Source organism: Haematobia irritans, chromosome 2 (genome assembly GCF_050003625.1).
Source record: "Haematobia irritans isolate KBUSLIRL chromosome 2, ASM5000362v1, whole genome shotgun sequence".
Classification (NCBI taxonomy): Eukaryota; Metazoa; Arthropoda; class Insecta; order Diptera; family Muscidae; genus Haematobia; species Haematobia irritans.
Window position 1 is genome coordinate 228,534,685 of NC_134398.1, and position 21,257 is coordinate 228,555,941.

Sequence of the window (21,257 nt, forward strand, 5' to 3'; positions counted from 1 at the left end):
AGAGGAGTCTCTAAATAATTTTGAACATCTATGAACCAATTTTTGCATGGTAATTAGAGAGCCAAATTTCAACGGGATCGGGAGAATTTGCTACTTCAAGAATTTCCGATATATTAACATCACGCACCAAGTCTCAATAGGATTGGATGCAATTTTGAACTTCTATGAGGCTTCGGTCCAATATGGCGTATTTGCAATACCATACGATCTACATCCATAACAATTACTCGTGCAAATTTCAAGTTGATGGCTTGTTTCGTGCTGAAGCTAATGTGATTTCAACAGACGGACGGACGGACATCCAGATTGTGGATGGAGGGTGATTTAAAAAAAAAATTAAAAAAGTCTATGAAAAAGTGGGATTTTTTTTCATAAAAAGTACGAAACTTTTCCATAAAAAGAACGAAATAGTTTTATAAAAACTACGCAAAGTATTCATTAAAAGCACGAAAATTTTTCACAAAATTATGAAGAACCATTTCGTTAAATGGACGTAACATTTTGTTCTTTAAATAAATAAAAATTTCAATGACAAATTTTGTTCATTTAATAAATTTTTTCGTTCATTCTACGTAGAGAATTCTTTCGATGTGCTAAAGTGAATTTTTCCTTTTTATACCCTCCACCATGGGATGGGGGTATATTAACTTTGTCATTCCGTTTGTAACACATCGAAATATTGCTCTAAGACCCCATAAAGTATATATATTCTGGGTCGTGGTGAAATTCTGAGTCGATCTGAGCATGTCCGTCCGTCCGTCTGTTGAAATCACGCTAACTTCCGAACGAAACAATCTATCGACTTGAAACTTGGCACAAGTAGTTGTTATTGATGTAGGTCGGACGGTATTGCAAATGGGCCATATCGGTCCACTTTTACGTATAGCCCCCATATAAACGGACCCCCAAATTTGGCTTGCGATTGCTCTAAGAGAAGCAAATTTCATCCGATCCGGCTGAAATTTGGTACATGGTGTTAGTATATGGTCTCTAATAACCATGCAAAAATTGGTCCATATCGGTCCACTTTTACGTATAGCCCCCATATAAACGGACGCCCAAATTTGGCTTGAGATCGCTCTAAGAGAAACAAATTTCATCCGATCCGGCTGAAATTTGGTATATGGTGTTGGTATATAGTCTCTAACAACCGTGCAAAAACTGGTCCATATCGGTCCACTTTTACGTATAGCCCCCATATAAACGGGCCCCCAAATTTGGCTTGCGATCGCTCTAAGAGAAACAAATTTCATCCGATCCGGCTGAAATTTGGTACATGGTGTTAATATATGGTCTCTAACAACCATGCAAAAATTAGTCCATATCGGTCCATAATTACATATAGCCCTCATATAAACCGATCCCCCGATATCGCTTCCAGAGCCTCTAAGAGAACCAAATTTCATCCGATCCGGCTGAAATTTGATACATGGTGTTAGTATATGGTCTCTAACAACCATGCAAAAATTGGTCCACATCGGTCCATAATTATATATAGCCCCCATATAAACCGATCCCCCGATTTGGCTTGCGGAGCCTCTAAGAAACGAAAATTTCATCCGATCCGGCTGAAATTTGGTACATGGTGTTGGTATATGTTCTCTAATGACCATGCAAAAATTGGTCCATATCGGTCCATAATTATATATAGCCCCCATATAAATCGATTCCCAGATTTGTCCTCCGGAGCCTCTTGGAGGAGCAAAATTCATCCGATCCGGTTGAAATTTGGAACATGGTGTTAGAATGTCGTCTCTAACAAACACGCAAGGATTGGTCCATATCGGTCCATAATTATATATAGCCCCCATATAAACCATTCCCCAGATTTGATCTCCGGAGCCTCTTGGAAGAGCAAAATTCATCCGATCCGGTTGAAATTTGCAACGTGGTGTTAGTATAAGGCCGCTAATATCCATGCCAAAATTGGTCCATATCGGTCTATAGTTATATATAGCTGATCCCCAATCACACAAAAATTGGTCCACATCGGTTCATATTCACGGTTGCCACTCGAGCCAAAAATAATCTAACAAAATTTTATTTTTATGGAAAACATTGTGATTGTTATTTCTATAGAAAATTTTGTAAAAATTTTATTTTTATAGAAAATTTTTTAAAAATTTTATTTCTATAGAAAGTTTTGTCAAAATTTTATTTCTATAGAAAGTTTTGTCAAAATTTTATTTCTATAGAAAATTTTGTCAAAATTTTATTTCTATAGAAATTTTTTTCCAAATTTTATTTCTATAGAAAATGTTTTCCAAATTTTACTTCTATAGAAAATTTTATTTTGTCAAAATTTTATTTCTAGAGAAACTTTAAACTTAATTATATACGTATTTAATCGACCTTTTTTAGTTTAATATATACTACGTATGGACTACCTTGTAATTTAGAAGACGGTGTTAGGAAGTTTTAAGATACCTTGCCATCGGCAAGTGTTACCGCAACCCAAGTAATTCGATTGTGGATGACAGTCTTCAGTAGAAGTTTCTACGCAATCCATGGTGGAGGGTACATAAGCTTCGGCCTGGCCGAACTTACGGCCGTATATACTTGTTTTTTATTGATTTTTACTTATAATAGTGAAATGCACATCATGTCAAAACGAAGTTTGTAGCTAAATGAATAGATGATCTCTGGATGAAATGTTTGTCCAAACAGTTTTGCTGGGATATTATGCAAAATGTCTTTATTATTTTGATTGATTCTTTTCCAGAACGAATTGGCGAACTAATCCCCAACCACCAATTTTGTATACTGAGCTCAATATTGATTTCGAAAATGGTTGTAGTATTGAGCCAAATATTGAAGTCATGCAAACTGATTTTCATCGAGCAGTTTTAAATTGCACTGAAATAAATTACTTCGTTACAACATGGGGCAAACAAGCAAAAACACAAGCAAGGCGTCAGCGTCGTGTGACTGTGGGTGAGTTTATACAAAAGTTGCTGTTATCATCCTAAGCAATATAGTTTTTTTTTTTAGTGTATTTAATTTATTTATTCCCACTTCAGATGAAAATCGTTACGAAAGAAATTATTTTCGCTATGTCATAGAACACAAGGATATTGGAAGAGCCATAACGAATTTGGCAAACGGTCTAATGATGTACAAAACGCATATCGATGATTTCTTAAAACATATTTTTGAAAAACACAAATATCTCTGGTCCTCGGAACGTGAAAATATTATACAGGCATTTGTTCAAACGAATCCCCTAACTGTTGATATTCGAGATAAATTTATATATTATGATAATATCACCAATAGTTTGGAAAATGCCAAGGTTCATCATGTCATAGGTCCCATAGAGATACGCATGGGTAAGTTTAAGAAAACCTTAAAAAAAGGTTTTGAAAAAAGTTTATTTTTGTATTAATCCGTTTAGAAAAAGCCTATGATAAATTTATTGAGGAATCGAAAAAATGGAAAACTTGTTTGGGTCAGCTATTAAGTGCCATGTACAAAAAACAATTGGATGAAATGGTTGATTTCATATCAGAGCAAGAGAATATATTGGGAAAGCCTATTAATGATCTTGACGATGTACGCTTGGCCATGTTATGTTTGGAAAAAATTCGTGACAATTTCATACGGTAAGTTTGCTATGCTATAGTCCGGCCATTTGCTGTCATTGACGGTTTTGGAAATTACTCTTGTAGAATGGATATGCATTTGGGAGTTATCACCGATACTTATGGTCTTTTCTCTCAATTTGGAATTTTCATACCACAAGATGACTATGATAAAGTTGATAGCTTACAGTTGTCATTTAACAGGATGTTGGAAAATGTAAGTGTAAAATTTTGTTTTAATAAAGCAAACTCGCATATATCTTGCATAATGAAAGTGCTGGGTTCGATTCAAATTGAAATGGCGCTACAAAATTTTTTTCTGATGCAATCACGAAATTAATTGATCCAATTATTTTTATACCCTCCACCATGGGATGGGGGGTATATTAACTTTGTCATTCCGTTTGTAACACATCGAAATATTGCTCTAAGACCCCGTAAAGTATATATATTCTGGGCCGTGGTGAAATTCTGAGTCGATCTGAGCATGTCCGTCCGTCCGTTCATCTGTTGAAATCACGCTCACTTCCGAACGAAACAAGCTATCGACTTCAAACTTGGCACAAGTAGTTGTTATTGATGTAGGTCGGATGGTATTGCAAATGGGCCATATAAGTCCACTTTTACGTATAGCCCCCATATAAACGAACCCCCAAATTTGGCTTGCGAGGCCTCTAAGAGAAATTTCATCCGATCCGGCTGAAATTTTGTACATGGTGTTAGTATAAAGGGTGATACGGTCAAAATTTGGTCAAGGGAAAACGCGTGTAAATCAGTGAAATCGTTTATTTAAAAAATCAAATTAAATTTCTTTTTCAAGTTCAATTAGTATAAAATTCAGGAAAAATATTCAGTTAGGCTTTCGCTTTTCCAAATCCGAATTGCCGGGCCTTACGCTTGACACCTGCCATCAGATTTTGTACAGCCACCTTGTCCACCTTCTTCGCCGCAGAAAGCCAGTTTGCCTTGAACTGCTGCTCGTTCTTAGCAGTTTTTTTGGTCTTCTTTAGGTTCCGCTTGACAATAGCCCAGTATTTCTCAATTGGGCGGAGCTCTGGCGTGTTGGGAGGGTTCTTGTCCTTGGGAACCACCTGCACGTTGTTGGCGGCGTACCACTCCATGGCCTTTTTACCGTAATGGCAAGATGCCAAATCCGGCCAAAACAGTACGGAACAACCGTGTTTCTTCAGGAAAGGCAGCAGACGTTTATTCAAACACTCTTTCACGTAAATTTCTTGGTTGACAGTCCCGGAAGCTATGAAAATGCTGCTTTTCAAGCCACAGGTACAGATGGCTTGCCAAACCAGATATTTCTTTGCGAACTTTGACAGTTTTATGTGCTTGAAAATATCTGCTACCTTTCCCCTTCCTTTTGCCGTATAAAACTCCTGTCCCGGAAGCTGCTTGTAGTCGGCTTTGACGTAGGTTTCGTCGTCCATTACCACGCAGTCAAACTTCGTCAGCATCGTCGTGTACAGCCTCCGGGATCGCGCTTTGGCCGTCGTATTTTGTTTATCATCGCGATTTGGAGTCACTACCGTCTTGTAAGTCGATAGTCTGGCTCGTTTTTTGGCTCGATGCACGGTTGTAGACGATACACCCAGCTTATTTGCGGCATCTCCGAGAGAGAGGTTAGGGTTTCGCTTGAAACTACCGGCAACTCTCTTTGTCGTCTCAGCGGCTTCCGGTTTTCGATTTCCCCCCGATCCAGACTTCCTGGCTGTCGACAAACGTTCCCCAAACACTCTAATTACATTTGTAACGGTTGATTTGGCAACTTTTAGCGATTTTGCCAGCTTTGCGTGCGAGTAGCTCGGATTTTCGCGATGCGCGAGCAAAATTTTGATATGCTGCTCTTCTTGCTTGGACGGCATTTTGACAACTGAAGAGTGAATTCCAAAATCAAAATAGGAGCAACATTCTACACACATACACCTTCAAATTGAGGGGTGTTCAGGTGTTTTAAATGCAAAATTGAAAGAAATACGTCAAGTTTATATTGATCAAATTTTGACCGTATCACCCTTTAGTATATGGCCGTTAACAACCATGCCTAACTAGGTCCATATCGGTCTATAGTTATAGTCAGATAAATCGATCCCCAATCACACAAAAATTGGTCCATATCAAGTTCATAATTGTATATAGCCCTCATATAAGCGACCCCCATATTTCAATTCTGGCTCTCTACGTACCGTGCAAAAAGTCCATATCGGTTCTTAATTATTTGTAGACTTAACTATACATAACTTTTTTGTCTAATAGATACCACGTATGGACTAACTCACAATTTAGAAAACGATGTTAAGAAGTTTTAAGATACCACAACCCAAGTAATTCCATTGTGGATGACAGTATTTCGTAGAAGTTTCTACGCAATCCATGGTGGAGGGTACATAAGATTCGGCCTGGCCGAACTTACGGCCGTATATACTTGTTTTGATTGAAATTCAATTATTTGGTCCAATAATTCGATTAATTTTTTAAATAAGTATATTTTTTATATCCAATTAATTCTGTGATTGATACTGTTACTTATTTTGTTGGGGGGGGGGGGGGGGGGCAATCAATTATTTATTTTATTATTGCTTATTTATAATTATTTTCCTTTAGATGGGAATTTCCTTGTATTTAAAAAAATATTCAATTAAAAATTTAATTGGTTCAATAAATTGATTAATTGAAACAAAAAACACTCACAACAATTAATTGTGTACATTAATTTTTTATTTGGAATTCTGTGATTGAAGACATTTCATTTAAATATTAATTGGATCAATTTATTTAGTGATTGATGCCAAAACATATATTTTTCTGTGTACAAAAAAAAGAATGTCCAGGTTTAATTTGAAATATTTTGATGATATATTTTGCTGTGTAACTAATAACAAATGAATTTTTAGGCAAAATCAACATCTAATCGCATATCGAAAATGGAAGGACCTCTACTCAAAGAACTTACGGATGGTATAGCAACATTTGTCAGAGAATTCGAAGAATTCAATATAGATTTTGATGCCAATGGGCCAATGGTGGAAGGCATAAGTGCCAAAGAGGCTAGCGATCGGGTATTTCTCTTCCAAAATCGTTTCGATGATTTATGGCGTAAATATGAAATGTACAATAGTGGCGAAAAACTATTCGGTCTTCCGGTCACCGATTATCCTCTACTACATCAACGTAAACGTGAATTCAATTATCTGAATCGCCTGTACTCGCTCTACATACAAGTGTTGAAAACTATTGCCGATTATTATGACATGCCTTGGTCTGAAGTGGACATTGAGAAAATTAGCACGGAATTGGCTGATTTCCAAGTGCGCTGTCGCAAATTGCCAAAAGGCATGCAAACCTGGCCGGCTTACATAGTTTTGAAAACCAAAATTGATGACTTCAATGAAACATGTCCCCTGTTGGAGCTAATGACCAATAAGGCCATGAAAGATCGTCACTGGGTGCGCTTAAATGCTTTGCTCCAGACCGACTTTGATCCCACAAGTTTCAGTTTTACTTTGGGCCAGCTGCTAGAAGCTCCGATTCTAAAGAACAAAGAAGACGTAGAAGATATTTGTGTGAGTGCTGGCAAAGAATTGGATATAGAAGCTAAACTCAAACAGGTTGTCATAGATTGGTCAGTGGTGAATATACAATTGGGAATGTTTAAGAATCGCGGTGAGCTGGTCCTTAAAGGTGGAGAAACATTGGATATTATAGCATCACTGGAAGATAGTATTATGGTTATGAATTCTTTGTCATCGAATCGCTATAATGCTCCATTCAAGAAGGACATACAGTTGTGGCTAAGTAAATTGGTAAACACCGGTGAAATTCTGGAGAAATGGTTGATGGTCCAAAATCTATGGATTTATTTGGAGGCTGTATTTGTGGGAGGCGATATTGCAAAACAATTGCCCATGGAAGCGAAACGTTTCACTAATATAGATAAGACTTATGTGAAGATCATGTACCGGGCCCGGGAAATACCCAATGCTGTGGAATGTTGTACGGCCGATGAGAATTTGGCAAATTCGTTGACATGGCTTTTGGATCAATTGGAGACTTGTCAGAAATCCTTGACTGGCTACTTGGAATCAAAACGTTTACTATTCCCTCGTTTCTTCTTTGTTTCGGATCCTGTGCTATTAGAGATTTTGGGACAGGCCTCGGATCCCACATCAATACAGCCCCATTTGCTAAGTATCTTCGATGCTGTGGCCTACGTAAGTACATATATAAAGATAAGGAATATGATCACCTCAAAATATTATTTTTGGACAGGGAAAAAGTAACATTTTCTCGGGAATTATGTAAATATGTTTGCGACATGCTTGCGACATGTTTGAGGTGAACAAATTCCTTCTCTCCAAGAAGGACGAGTTATGTATTCCGCATATTTATTTCCTTATCACATTTTCTCTCACTAGGTTGACTTCCAAGAGAAAACAACCGATGTTATTGTAGCTCTCAATTCTTCGAATCATGAGAAAATAATGGTGGAAAATCCCGTACAATGCACAGGAAGTGTAGAACTTTGGCTGAATCGTCTTCTCAAAGAAATGCAGGACACAATGCGAACCGTTTTAGCCGGTATGGCTGTAAGCCTCAATGATCCGGAATTTAATTTTGTTGAAGAGTTTCCTTCATTTTGTGGCCAAGCGGGAATAATTGGTGTCCAATTATTATGGACTCGTGATGCCGAGTATGCTCTTAGGAAATGCCGCACCGACAAGACTATCATGAAGAGAACCAATACGAAATTCCTAAATTTATTAAATCATTTTATTGATTTGACTGTGAAAGATTTAACGTCCTTGGATCGTATCCGTTTTGAGACCATGGTGACCATACATGTCCATCAAAGGTGGGAGCAATAAGCTTAAGAATTCCATTCTTACTTAAATTTTATTCAATTCAAATTTTCAGAGACATCTTTGATGACTTATGTCAAATGCGTATTCGATCGGCGGGAGATTTTGAATGGCAGAAACAGGCCCGTTTCTATTACAATGAAGATAATGATGACATAATTGTTGGCATAACTGATGTCAATTTCATATATCAAAATGAGTACCTTGGCGTGACAGAAAGACTGGCGATAACTCCTCTGACAGATCGTTGCTATATTACATTGGCTCAGGCAATTGGTAAGAAAATGTGCAGTAAAAGAAATGCTTCACTTATGTAAGGAAATTGCTTTGTGGAAAAAGATATGAGAGGAAAATCCTTTGTGATCCATTTGTCTGAAGATTTTCTTTTTCATTCTTCAAAACGTAGGGCGACTTGGGAAATTGTGAATTTATGACCATATAGGTAGAATTACATGCCATGCGTTCAATACGTCCGATGATTGAAGAGTTGAAATTTCTCTTTGAAATCAAAAGCTCGAATAGTCTGCCGCAAACAGAAAAAATCAACCCTTCCATCAACGCACGGATTGACACATGGTGTGTAATTCAACCTTATGTTTCCCAACCTGAAAACAATTTACTATTTTTCGATTCCCAGAAATGGGCATTTTCCCTATCCTTATGAAAAAACAAACTCATAACTCAAGCTTAATACCAATTTATTCCACTCCATTTTAAACCAAGTCTTTTTTGACAAAAAAAAAAAGAATATTCAAAATTTATGTGTCACCAAATTTTAGGCATGTCAATGGGCGGTGCTCCTGCCGGACCCGCTGGAACTGGAAAAACAGAAACTACGAAAGACATGGGCAGAGCCTTGGGAAAACTGGTTGTGGTATTCAATTGTTCTGATCAAATGGATTTCCGAGGACTGGGACGTATTTACAAGGGCTTGGCCCAATCGGGGTCCTGGGGCTGCTTTGATGAATTCAATCGTATCGAATTGCCTGTATTGTCTGTAGCAGCTCAACAAATTTAGTAAGTTTTAAATACACTATTGATCTCTATAACATCATCTTACTCTTTTCAGTATCGTATTAACTGCCCGCAAAGAGAAACGTACCTCGTTCATATTCAGCGATGGTGATCTGGTAACTTTAAATCCTGAGTTTGGTCTATTCATCACAATGAATCCTGGCTATGCTGGACGTCAAGAGCTTCCGGAGAATTTAAAAATTATGTTTCGTACTGTGGCAATGATGGTACCCGATCGTGCCATAATCATACGTGTCAAATTGGCCAGTTGTGGTTTCAAAGATAATTTAGTTTTATCTCGAAAATTCTTTACCCTATATAAATTGTGCGAGGAACAGCTGTCCAAACAGGTTCACTATGATTTTGGCTTACGTAACATTTTATCAGTGTTGCGGACTTTGGGAGCCCAGAAACGTGCCAATCCCAATGACACAGAAGAGACAATAGTAATGCGAGTTCTTCGAGACATGAATGTCTCCAAATTAATAGATGAAGACGAAGGGCTTTTCATTTCACTAATAGAAGATATGTTTCCTGGTATCAAATTGACAACAGCTGTACATAAGGAGTTACAACGAGCACTGGCTAAAGTTTGCGAAGATTTAGGTTATGTCAATAATCCAGAATGGAATTTGAAAGTGGTTCAGTTGTATGAGACATCTCTGGTTCGACATGGTTTGATGTTGATGGGGCCCACTGGTTCTGGGAAAACTAGTTGTACTGTTGCCATGCTTCGTTGTTTCACCGAAATGGGTTCTCCTCACAAGGAGATGAGAATGAATCCCAAGGCTATTACAGCCCCCCAAATGTTTGGTCGTCTAGATGTGGCCACTAATGATTGGACAGATGGCATATTTTCCACCCTTTGGAGGCGATCACTTAAAGTTCCAAAACATCAAAATACATGGATTGTTCTTGATGGACCAGTAGATGCTGTTTGGATTGAAAATTTAAATTCTGTATTGGATGATAATAAGACCTTGACATTGGCCAATGGTGATCGTATAAAAATGGCTGAGAACTCCAAACTTGTCTTTGAACCCGATAATGTGGACAATGCTTCACCGGCCACTGTATCAAGAGTGGGCATGACATTTATGAGTTCGTCTGTATTGAAATGGAATGTCTATATGGAGGGTAAGTTGAAGTTGTTGAAGGGAGCTGTAAAACCTTTTTGGCAATATTAATATTGGGTATTTTACACGGCTGGTAATAAACAAATATTGTTTTATTGATGCACCACATCCATTAAGATATGGTTTTGTGACAAAGTTGGTAAATTCGTTTTCGTCCCTTCAGTTGCAAAATATTCCTCTCCAAATAAGATATACTTCAATTTTGATGGAAATAAGATTTTGACAAAATTTTCTATAGAAACAATTTTGACAAAATTTTCTATAGAAAAACATTTTGAGAAAATTTTCTATAGAAAAACATTTTGAGAAAATTTTCTATAGAAATAAAAATTTGGCAAAATTTTCAACAGAAATGAAATTTGGCAAAATTTTCTATAGATATAAAATTTTGACAAAATTTTCTCAAGAAATAAAATGTTGAAAAAATTCTCTATAGAAATATAATGTTGACAAAATATTCTATAGAAATAAAATTTTGACCAAATTTTCTATAGAAATAAAATGTTGACCAAATTTTCTATAGAAATAAAATTTTGACCAAATTTTCTATAGAAATAAAATTTTGACAAAATTTTCTATAGAAATAAAATTTTGACCAAATTTTCTATAGAAATAAAATTTTGACAAAATTTTCTATAGAAATAAAATTTTGGCAAAATTTTCTATAGAAATAAAATTTTGAAAAAATTTTCTATAGAAATAACATTTTGACAAAATTTTCTATAGAAATAAAATTTTGAAAAAAATTCCTATAGAAATAAAATGTTGACAAAATTTTATATAGACATAAAATTTGGACAAAATTTTCCATAGAAATAAAATTTTGACAAAATTCTCTATAGAAATAAATTTTTGAAAAAATTTTCTATAGAAAAAAAATTTGACAGAATTTTTTATAGAAATAAAATTTTGACAAAATTTTCTATAGAAATAAAATTTTGACAAAATTTTCTGTAGAAATACAATTTTGACAAAATTTTCTATAGAAATAAAATTTTAACAAAATTTTCTATATAAATAAAATTTTGACCAAATTTTCTATAGAAATAAAATTTTGACAAAATTTTCTATAGAAATAAAATTTTGACAAAATTTTCTATAGAAATAAAATTTTCACATAATTTTCTATAGAAATAAAAGTTTGACAAAATTTTCTATAGATATAAAATTTTGACAAAATTTTCTATAGAAATAAAATTTTGACAAAATTTTTTATAGAAATAAAATGTTGACAAAATTTTCTACACAAGGACATTTTGACAAAATTTTTTATAGAAATAAACTTTTCTATAGAAATAAAATATTGACAGAATTTTCTATATATATAAAATTTTGACAAAATTTTCCATAGAAAAAAAATTTTGACAAAATTTTCTATAGAAATAAAATTTTGACAAAATTTTCTGTAGAAATAGAATTTAGACAAAATTTTCTATAGAAATAAAATTTTAACAAAATTTTCCATATAAATAAAATTTTGACCAAATTTTCTATAGAAATAAAATTTTGACAAAATTTTCTATACAAATAAAATTTTGACAAAATTTTCTGTATATATAAAATTTTCATAAAATTTTCTAGAGAAATAACATTTTGACAAAATTTTCTATAGAAATAAATTTTTGAAAAAATTTTCTATAGAAAAAAATTTGGACAGAATTTTCTATAGAAATAAAATTTTGACAAAATTTTCTATAGAAGAAATAAAATCTTGACAAAATTTTCTATAGAAATAAAATTTTGACAAAATTTTCTACAGAAATAAGATTTTGACACAATTTTCTATAGAAATAAAATTTTGGCAAAATTTTCTATAGAAATAAAATTTTGACAAAATTTTCTATAGAAATAAAATTTTGACAAAATTTTCTATAGAAATAAAATTTTCACATAATTTTCTATAGAAATAAAATTTTGACAAAATTTTCTATAGATATAAATTTTTGACAAAATTTTCTATAGAAATAAAATTTGGACAAAATTTTCTGGAGAAATAAAATTTTGACAAAATTTTCTGGAGAAAGAAATGGCAAAATTTTGATCAAAAACTTAAAAATATTTTTTTTTTTTTTAATTTGGTAGATTTTTGGTAAAATTTTCTTCAAATTTTAGTAGATTATTTTTTGGACCAGTGATTATAACACCGCTCTTATAGTTGGCCACTATTGCGTATAAGTCATAGAAATCTTTGCATACATAAATCAAATCAAGTATACGCTCACCCATACAATTTCAACAACCATGCACGGTTGCCACACTTGTTATAATTTCATCAAAAAAAGGGTACATTTTTATACTTTTTGGTAGATTGAAAGGATTCTTGGGGCTTTGGAATTAAAAAAAAATCCAACAATGTCAACTTCAACTATACCGTATTAAATTTGTATGTAATGTCGAGAAAAACAGTCTTAGACCCATAGAACCAAATAGTTGTGACGGATGTACGCATTTTCCCTTAGTGTGGCAAAGATATAGGATCGTAATACTAATGTTACCGAGTATATCGGGAAAATTTCAGATGTCATGAAGTATAGAAAAATCACGACAAAAGTTGATTAATATATATGTAAAATAGTTTATAATTGGAGATTCAACTTATTTAGAAAACAAAATGATCCGACGAGGATATGACGTTTTTGGAATTTCAAAAGAAAAACCCTTAATGAATGCTACGAGAAAAACTTGTGTGTATAACCACTTAAGAAAGATATATAAAAATAGGTTTGTCTAATATAAGGATATTCTTCAGTTTCTTTCCCATCGAGTGCATATTTTTATTTTTTGTAATAAATATATCTCCTTGTCAATAACTTTGATGCAAATAGCATTTGTAGGCCCTAAAACGCTTTATGTATTTTTCCAATGAATATTTCTAAGAAAAAAAAAATGATTTTCTTTCAATAGCTTGGGTCCGACGTCAACCACCATTCGAACAGGATGTATTCCGTCGCTGCTTTGGGGCTATATATGATGACGCACATCTATTTCTACAAACAAAACTTATAGCAAAAATGAAAATTCTTGAAGCGATTTATGTGAAACAATTATTGGAAATCTTAGATGGCCTTCTAGAGGACTGCAGTAATAGATCGGAAAGGTATTTGGAACGTACTTTCCTTTTTGCGATGATGTGGACATTGGGAGCAGTACTAGAGATTAACGAACGAGAAAAATTGGAAGAATTCTTTATTAAACACCATTCAAAATTGAGTAAGTAATCCGAAGATGAAGCATAGTAATCGCCAAAACAATGCTCAATATAATCTCTGTAGAACTGAACTGTTGAATGCTGCCTGATTCTGTCATTAAGCTAAACATAGAATCGGGCAGCACTGAGTAATAAGAGAGAAGTTCACCACTGTGGTACCACAATGCAATGAATAGTCTAAGTGAGACTCAAATATGAGTCTGCCACTATACCTAAACTAACCTAATCTCTGCTCATGTTCTGTTGTATATTCCCATTTAGAATGGCCTAAAAAACAACCAGGAGAAACTGTATTTGAATATTATGTGGACGATAGCGGAAATTGGCAACACTGGAATAATCGAGTAGAACAATTCATATATCCTGAGGATAGTATACCCGAATTCTCCTCGATCCTTGTACCGAATGTTGATAATGTAAGAACCGCATTCCTAATGCATAACATAGCCAAACAGAGGAAGCAAGTGCTGTTAATTGGTGAACAGGGTACTGCGAAGACGGTAATGATCAAAGGCTACATGACCAATTATGATCCAGAGATACATTTGTCCAAATCATTTAATTTTTCCTCTGCCACCACTCCTAATATGTACCAAGTATGTAACTAATATCAAAATCAGGAACAGATCACATTTTGATTTGTTTTTTTTTTATTTTCAGAGAATTATTGAATCATATGTGGAGAAAAGAGTGGGCACTACTTATGGTCCTCCAGGCCAAAGATCTATGACAATATTCATTGATGACATCAATATGCCAGTTATCAATGCATGGGGCGATCAAATTACCAATGAAATTGTACGACAAATGATTGAACAGCGGGGTTTTTACTCGCTAGATAAACCTGGAGACTTTTCTACCATATTGGACATTCAAATATTGGCTGCCATGATTCATCCGGGTGGAGGTCGTAACGACATACCACATCGTTTGAAACGCCACATGGCCATATTCAATTGTACACTTCCCAGCAATAATTCCATGGATCAAATATTTAGACAAATCGGTTGCGGTTATTTCTGTTTGGCTCGTTTTAATGAAGAAGTCGTAGAGCTAATACCACATCTAGTACCACTCACTCGTATATTCTGGCAAAATGTTAAGACGAAGATGCTACCAACTCCTTCAAATTTCCATTATGTTTTCAATCTTCGAGATTTATCACGTATTTGGGAAGGATTGCTTAAGGTTGCCAGCGAAGAGTGTCGCACAGTATCTGACGCTCTGAAACTGTGGCGTCATGAGTGCACACGTGTTATTGCCGACCGGTTTACTGATTACAAGGATACAGCGTGGTTTATAGATCGCATGAAAAACGATGCAAAAGCTCACTTAAGTGAAGAATATTGGGAACAATTTCCAGAAGATGCAACATTCTTTGTTGATTTTCTAAGGGACCCACCAGATGCTCAGGAAGACGATGAAGATATATCGATGGAACCACCAAAAATCTATGAAGAGATACCGAGGTTAGTCGATTTTATGGGCCATAGATTTTTAGGATCGAGGATTATTATATCAGAACACCACCACTGAATATTCTTTCATATTTTTACATTAACTCTTTAGCATGGAACAGCTAAATGATCGCATCTACTATTATATGGGTCAATTCAATGAATATGTTCGAGGATTCCATATGGATATGGTATTCTTTCACGATGCTTTGGTACATTTGATAATTGTTTCCCGCATTCTAAGTATGCCCAGGTGAGAAAATGTTTAGTTACAGTGGGAGCTTCTGGATAAATTTTATGAAATTCTTCCGAAACAGAGGCAATGCTCTATTGGTTGGTGTAGGCGGTTCGGGTAAACAAAGTCTTACCCGTTTAGCATCGTTTATCGCTGGCTATAAATTCTTTCAAATTACTCTGACACGTGCTTATAACACTGGGAATTTAGTGGATGATCTAAAATATTTATATCGCACAGCTGGTTTAGAGGGTCAAGGTATTACATTTATATTTACGGATAATGAGATCAAAGATGAAGCTTTCTTGGAATACATTAATAATATCCTTAGTTCTGGAGAAATTGCAAATCTATTTGCCAAGGATGAAATGGGTAAGTGGCCGCCTAGGGGTGTATTAATTCCTATAATCATAATTTACTTACAGATGAAATTTATAATGAAATTATTCCAATTATGAAGAAGAAGCAACCACGTCGACCTCCAACCCAAGATAATTTATATGATTTCTTTTTATCAACTGCTCGATCTAATTTGCATGTGGCTTTGTGTTTCTCACCGGTAAGTATACGAAGGGGGAGATGTATCACTCAGACTTTGTACAAACAAAGGGTCAAAGATGCAATCTCTAACCCACAACACACATGTTGTTCTCGTTGGCTAGGATACATTTCTGAGAATTTCAGACTTCGGACTTTTCCAGAAGTGATGTATTCCACTGTAATACGCTTTGTGTACTATTCACCCAATCGATTTTATCAATCCGTTTATCCATCCTGGTGGTTTTAAAAAAATAACACATTGCTGAAGTTAACATTGCTAATTTCCCAAGTTCTCTAAAATCATAATCAGCAGCGGAACACGTGTTTGATTCCTTCCTCCTCATTTACATCATGATAGCTCATGCAGTGTTAGGTTACGTTAGGTGGCAGACCGATGTATCAGGCTTACTTAGATAGCACAGTGGTGAACTTCTCTCTTATCACTGAGTGCTGCGCGATTCTATGTTAAGCTCAATGACAAGGGACCTCCTTTTTATAGCCGAGTCCGAACGGTGTTCCACATTGCAGTGAACCACTTAGATAAGCTTTGAAACACTCAGAAATGTCACCAGCATTACTGAGGTTGAATAATCCACGGCTGAAAAACTTTTTGGTGTTTGATCGAAACAGGAATCGAACCCACGACCTTGTGTATGCAAGGCGGCCATGCTAACCATAGCACCACGGTGGCTCATGCAGTATTGGAGCAGGAGTAACAAGACAAGCATGTTTGACGAAATCAAATACATAGTTTCCGAAAAAATAACATGGTTGCGACAAAACATGTTTAGCCCAATTCTCAATAACAACTCCCTGGGAATTTTTCTTTATTCCCTTTTCCCTTATTCTAAACAAACTTCGAAAATGGGAAATTTATCCTTGGGGAAAAATTGGTATTACAAATGACAATAAAACAGTTGAAGTAATACAGCTGACTTCGAATACTCTGAATTGTTTCTCCCATGTTATTTCCTTCCCCTACTGTTTAGAATAGGAGGATTTTATTCCCGGGGAAAATGAATTCCCAGGGAACACATTCCCTAGGGAATATTCAGAATTGGGCTAGTTACATATTCCACGTCCAAAAATAACATTATGCTCTTGAACCAGGTTTGAGGTCATCATAGTAAATCTCTTCCACGATTATAGTTTTTTGATGAATCCTATTCACGGCCATGTGGTATGCCGTCTGGCCTAGATGCTCCCTTTTGCAAGTCTATACCTCATACTCTATAAAAAGAAGATCTGGCCTAAATGTCTTGAGTGGTGCAATGGTTAATATGTCCGCCTTGCATTCAAAAGGCCAAGGGTTCAATCCCACTTTCGACCACGCACCAAAAAGTTTTTCAGCGGCGGATTGTGCTCTCTCAGTAATGCTGGTGACATTTCTACGTGCTTCAAATCCGTTCGGGCACCACTCATTTATAAGAGAGAAGTTCACCCGTTGTGGCATCACAATGGACTGAATAATCTAAGTGAGCCTAAAAATATCGAGCTGCCACTACACATAACCTACATAACTCTAAATGTAATACCCTTATTCTGGGGTCTAATTACTCTTGTTTACAAGTTAGAAGATATAACTCACCTAGAAAATTGTCCAGGTAATATGAAGCAACCGCCTACTATATTAAAGTCTGAAAATTTTCCATAAATAACATGAACTTGAGAAAGATAAAAAGAGCGGAAGGTCTCGGAACTACGATTGGATTATGCAGCACAATATCGGTACTGGCTATTATTACATGGAAGGAGTCTGGATGTTTTGTATGTTTAACAAGAAGATGAATTATTGAACAATTTTTTTGTAACTCCATTCAAACTCACCTTAAATCCTGCAATAAAATTTTTATTTCTAACATAAATTTCAGATAGGAGAAAAATTCCGTGCCCGCTCTTTAAAATTCCCCGGTTTAATATCTGGCTGTGTCATTGATTGGTTCCACAAATGGCCAGAAGATGCTCGAGTAGCCGTATCACGTCACTATTTGGAAAATTTTGAAATTGTTTGTTCTCCCACTGTAAAGGAGAGTGTTATCGACATTATGAGCTGGATACATGAGTCCGTATCAGAAGCGTGTATTGCCTATTTCGAACGATTCCGACGTACAACATTTGTAACGCCCAAATCTCTGATATCGTTCTTGGAGAGTTATAAGAAACTTTACAAAGATAAACAAGAGAACATAATTGTATTGGCCGAACGAATGTCATCCGGCTTGGACAAACTGGACGAGGCAGGAGCATCAGTGTCGGTGCTAAAAAAAGATTTGGTTGAAATGAATAAAGTGATAGCGGTGGCAACAGAAGAGGCCGAAGTTGTTCTACAAACTGTGGCTGAATCAACAGCGGCTGCCGAAATCATAAAAGCTCAGGTTGCCGAAAAGAAAGGTAAAGCTGCAGAACTGGTAAAAATAATATCTGCAGATAAACAAGTGGCAGAAGAAAAATTGGAAAAGGCCAGACCAGCTCTAGAAGAGGCAGCCGCAGCTCTGAAGGTATTTACTAATAACCCGTGCTTAGTTTTTATGCTAATCGCAATCTTCACCATGATAGACCATTAAAGCTGCTGATATTGCCACTGTACGAAAATTGGGAAAACCTCCATATCTGATTACCTTGATTATGGATTGCGTATGTATATTGTTTAGGAAACGGATAAAATCTATCAAACCAGATCCGGAGAAACAATTTTTACAAAGTTCTTGGGAAGATTCTCTAAAGGTGATGTCCGACACTAGTTTCCTAAAGAAAATTGTGGAATATCCCACAGATATAATCAATGCTGAAATGGTAGATTTATTGCAGCCCTACTTCAACTATAGGTAAAGTTCTGTGAATTTGTTTTTTTTTTTCGGTTTCCAGTTAATTTTCTTGTGTTCCATAGCTTGTATAACATTGATGCAGCCAGAAGTGCTTGCGGCAATGTTGCGGGCCTCCTCTCTTGGACTATAGCTATGGCGAAATATTTTGAAGTTAATAAAGAAGTTCTACCTCTCAAGGCCAACTTGGCAATTCAAGCTGCTAAATATGCCAAAGCATCCAACGATCTGCAAGAGGCAGAGGAATTATTTGCATCGAAAGAAAGAGAACTGGCCAAGGTACAAAAACAATTCGATGAAGCAATCGCCAAAAAGAATGCTGTCCTCGATGAGGCTAAGAAGTGCCAAGACAAAATGGATGCTGCCACCGCTCTAATAAACGGTTTGGCTGGAGAAAAGATTCGATGGACAGAACAGATAGCTCAATTCAAGAGTGAAACAGAACGTTTAGTTGGAGATGTCATACTGCTGACAGCTTTCCTCTCCTACACAGGACCCTTCAATCAAGAGTTCCGTAGTGACTTGCAAACCCAATGGCTGAAACAAATCGTTAATCGTCTCATACCGATATCCTCCAATCTCAATATCATTGATAGTCTAACCGATCGTACGCAAATAGGTGAATGGAATCTCCAGGGTCTACCCACCGATGAACTCTCCATACAGAATGGTATAATAGCCACGAAAGCTGTACGATTTCCCTTGCTTATTGATCCTCAGTCGCAAGGAAAAGCTTGGATCAAAAATAAAGAGAAAGAGAACAGCTTGATAGTTACCAATTTGGCACATCGCTATTTTAGAACACACATAGAAGATGCAGTAAGCATGGGCCTACCCGTTATTATCGAAGATGTGGGTGAAGAACTAGATCCCTGTTTGGATAATGTATTAGACCGAAATCTTCTGAAAGTTGGCACCACATTCAAAATTAAATTGGGCGATAAGGAAATCGATTACAATGCTGCCTTTAGATGCTACATCACCACCAAACTACCAAATCCTGCTTATACCCCCGAAGTTTCGGCACGTACCTCGATTATAGATTTCACCGTAACCATGAAAGGCCTTGAAGATCAACTACTGGGTCGTGTCATACTTACAGAGCGCAAAGAGTTGGAGGAGGAACGCACCAATCTGGTGGAGACCGTTACGGGAAATATGAAGAAAATGAAAGAACTTGAAGCGAATTTATTGCACAAGCTATCCACCACAGAGGGAAGCCTGCTAGATGATGTTAGTGTCATTGAGGTTTTGAACACCAGTAAAAATACCGCCATAGATGTTAAGGAGAAATTGGATGTGGCCAAAATCACTGAGGCAAAAATTAATGTTGCCCGCGAAGAATATCGTCCGGTAGCAACACGAGGCAGTGTCCTATACTTTCTGGTATGCTCAATGGCTAATGTGAACATAATGTATCAGACCTCATTGGTTCAGTTCCTGGATCGTTTCGATGCCAGCATGCATTTGTCCGCCAAAACTCACATCACCCAGAAGAGGATCAAGAAGATTATTGACTATTTAACCTTTGAGATTTACAGATACAAATCGAGGGGCCTATATGAAAAGGATAAATTCCTATTTGTATTGTTGATGGCCTTGAATATCGATCGTCAAATGGACCTGGTTAGTTATGAGGAGTTTCAGAATTTCATTAAAGGAGGGGCTGCATTAAACCTAAATGATTGCCCTCCGGTACCCCACAAATGGATCACGGACGAGACTTGGCTTAATTTGGTGCAGTTATCGAATTTGGCGCCATTTAGCCAAATACTCAACAAGGTCTCGAACAACGAACGAGGCTGGTTTAACTGGTACAAAAAAGAATGCCCAGAGAGTGAACCCATTCCGGATGGTTACAACACCTTGGATGCATTTCGAAAATTACTTTTAATTCGATCCTGGTGTACGGATCGAACTTTATCTCAGAGTCGTCAATATATAAGTAAATCCCTGGGGGAACGATTTGCCGAACCTGTAGTTTTGAATTTTGATGAACTCTTGTCGGAGAGTAAACCATTAATGCCAATCATATGTTTCCTATCCATGGGCTCGGATCCCTCTTCGAATATTGAAGCATTGGCAAAGAAAAATGAACTAAAATGCTACCCCATATCCATGGGTCAAGGTCAAGAGATTCATGCTCGTAAACTGGTGTCTATGTGCTTGGAAGATGGGGGTTGGGTGTTATTGCAAAATTGCCATTTAGGTTTGGAGTATATGAATGAATTGACCTTACTCTTACTCGATTTGGAAAGAGGTGAAGAATCGGCATACAATCCAAACTTTCGAGTATGGATTACTACAGAGCCCCATTCGGGATTTTCCATAACCCTACTGCAAATGTCTCTGAAATTTACCAATGAACCACCAGCAGGTGTACGTGCAGGTATAAA

At 36.1% G+C, this 21,257-nt stretch overlaps 1 protein-coding gene across 1 annotated transcript in view; it reads left to right on the forward strand.

Moving 5' to 3' along the window:
* Nucleotides 1–21,257, forward strand: part of kl-3 (dynein heavy chain 8, axonemal kl-3) — a 33,553-nt gene that overhangs the window by 10,050 nt on the left and 2,246 nt on the right. Inside the window, exons 7-24 of the mRNA XM_075297706.1 lie at nt 2,723–2,934; nt 3,021–3,329; nt 3,395–3,602; nt 3,669–3,798; nt 6,485–7,801; nt 8,006–8,442; nt 8,505–8,725; nt 9,229–9,466; nt 9,519–10,600; nt 13,504–13,809; nt 14,069–14,403; nt 14,468–15,276; nt 15,377–15,517; nt 15,582–15,871; nt 15,925–16,058; nt 17,911–18,537; nt 18,596–18,864; nt 18,927–21,250. Coding sequence (XP_075153821.1) covers nt 2,723–2,934; nt 3,021–3,329; nt 3,395–3,602; nt 3,669–3,798; nt 6,485–7,801; nt 8,006–8,442; nt 8,505–8,725; nt 9,229–9,466; nt 9,519–10,600; nt 13,504–13,809; nt 14,069–14,403; nt 14,468–15,276; nt 15,377–15,517; nt 15,582–15,871; nt 15,925–16,058; nt 17,911–18,537; nt 18,596–18,864; nt 18,927–21,250 — 9,389 coding nt within the window. The remainder of the gene's footprint in view (nt 1–2,722; nt 2,935–3,020; nt 3,330–3,394; nt 3,603–3,668; nt 3,799–6,484; nt 7,802–8,005; nt 8,443–8,504; nt 8,726–9,228; nt 9,467–9,518; nt 10,601–13,503; nt 13,810–14,068; nt 14,404–14,467; nt 15,277–15,376; nt 15,518–15,581; nt 15,872–15,924; nt 16,059–17,910; nt 18,538–18,595; nt 18,865–18,926; nt 21,251–21,257) is intronic.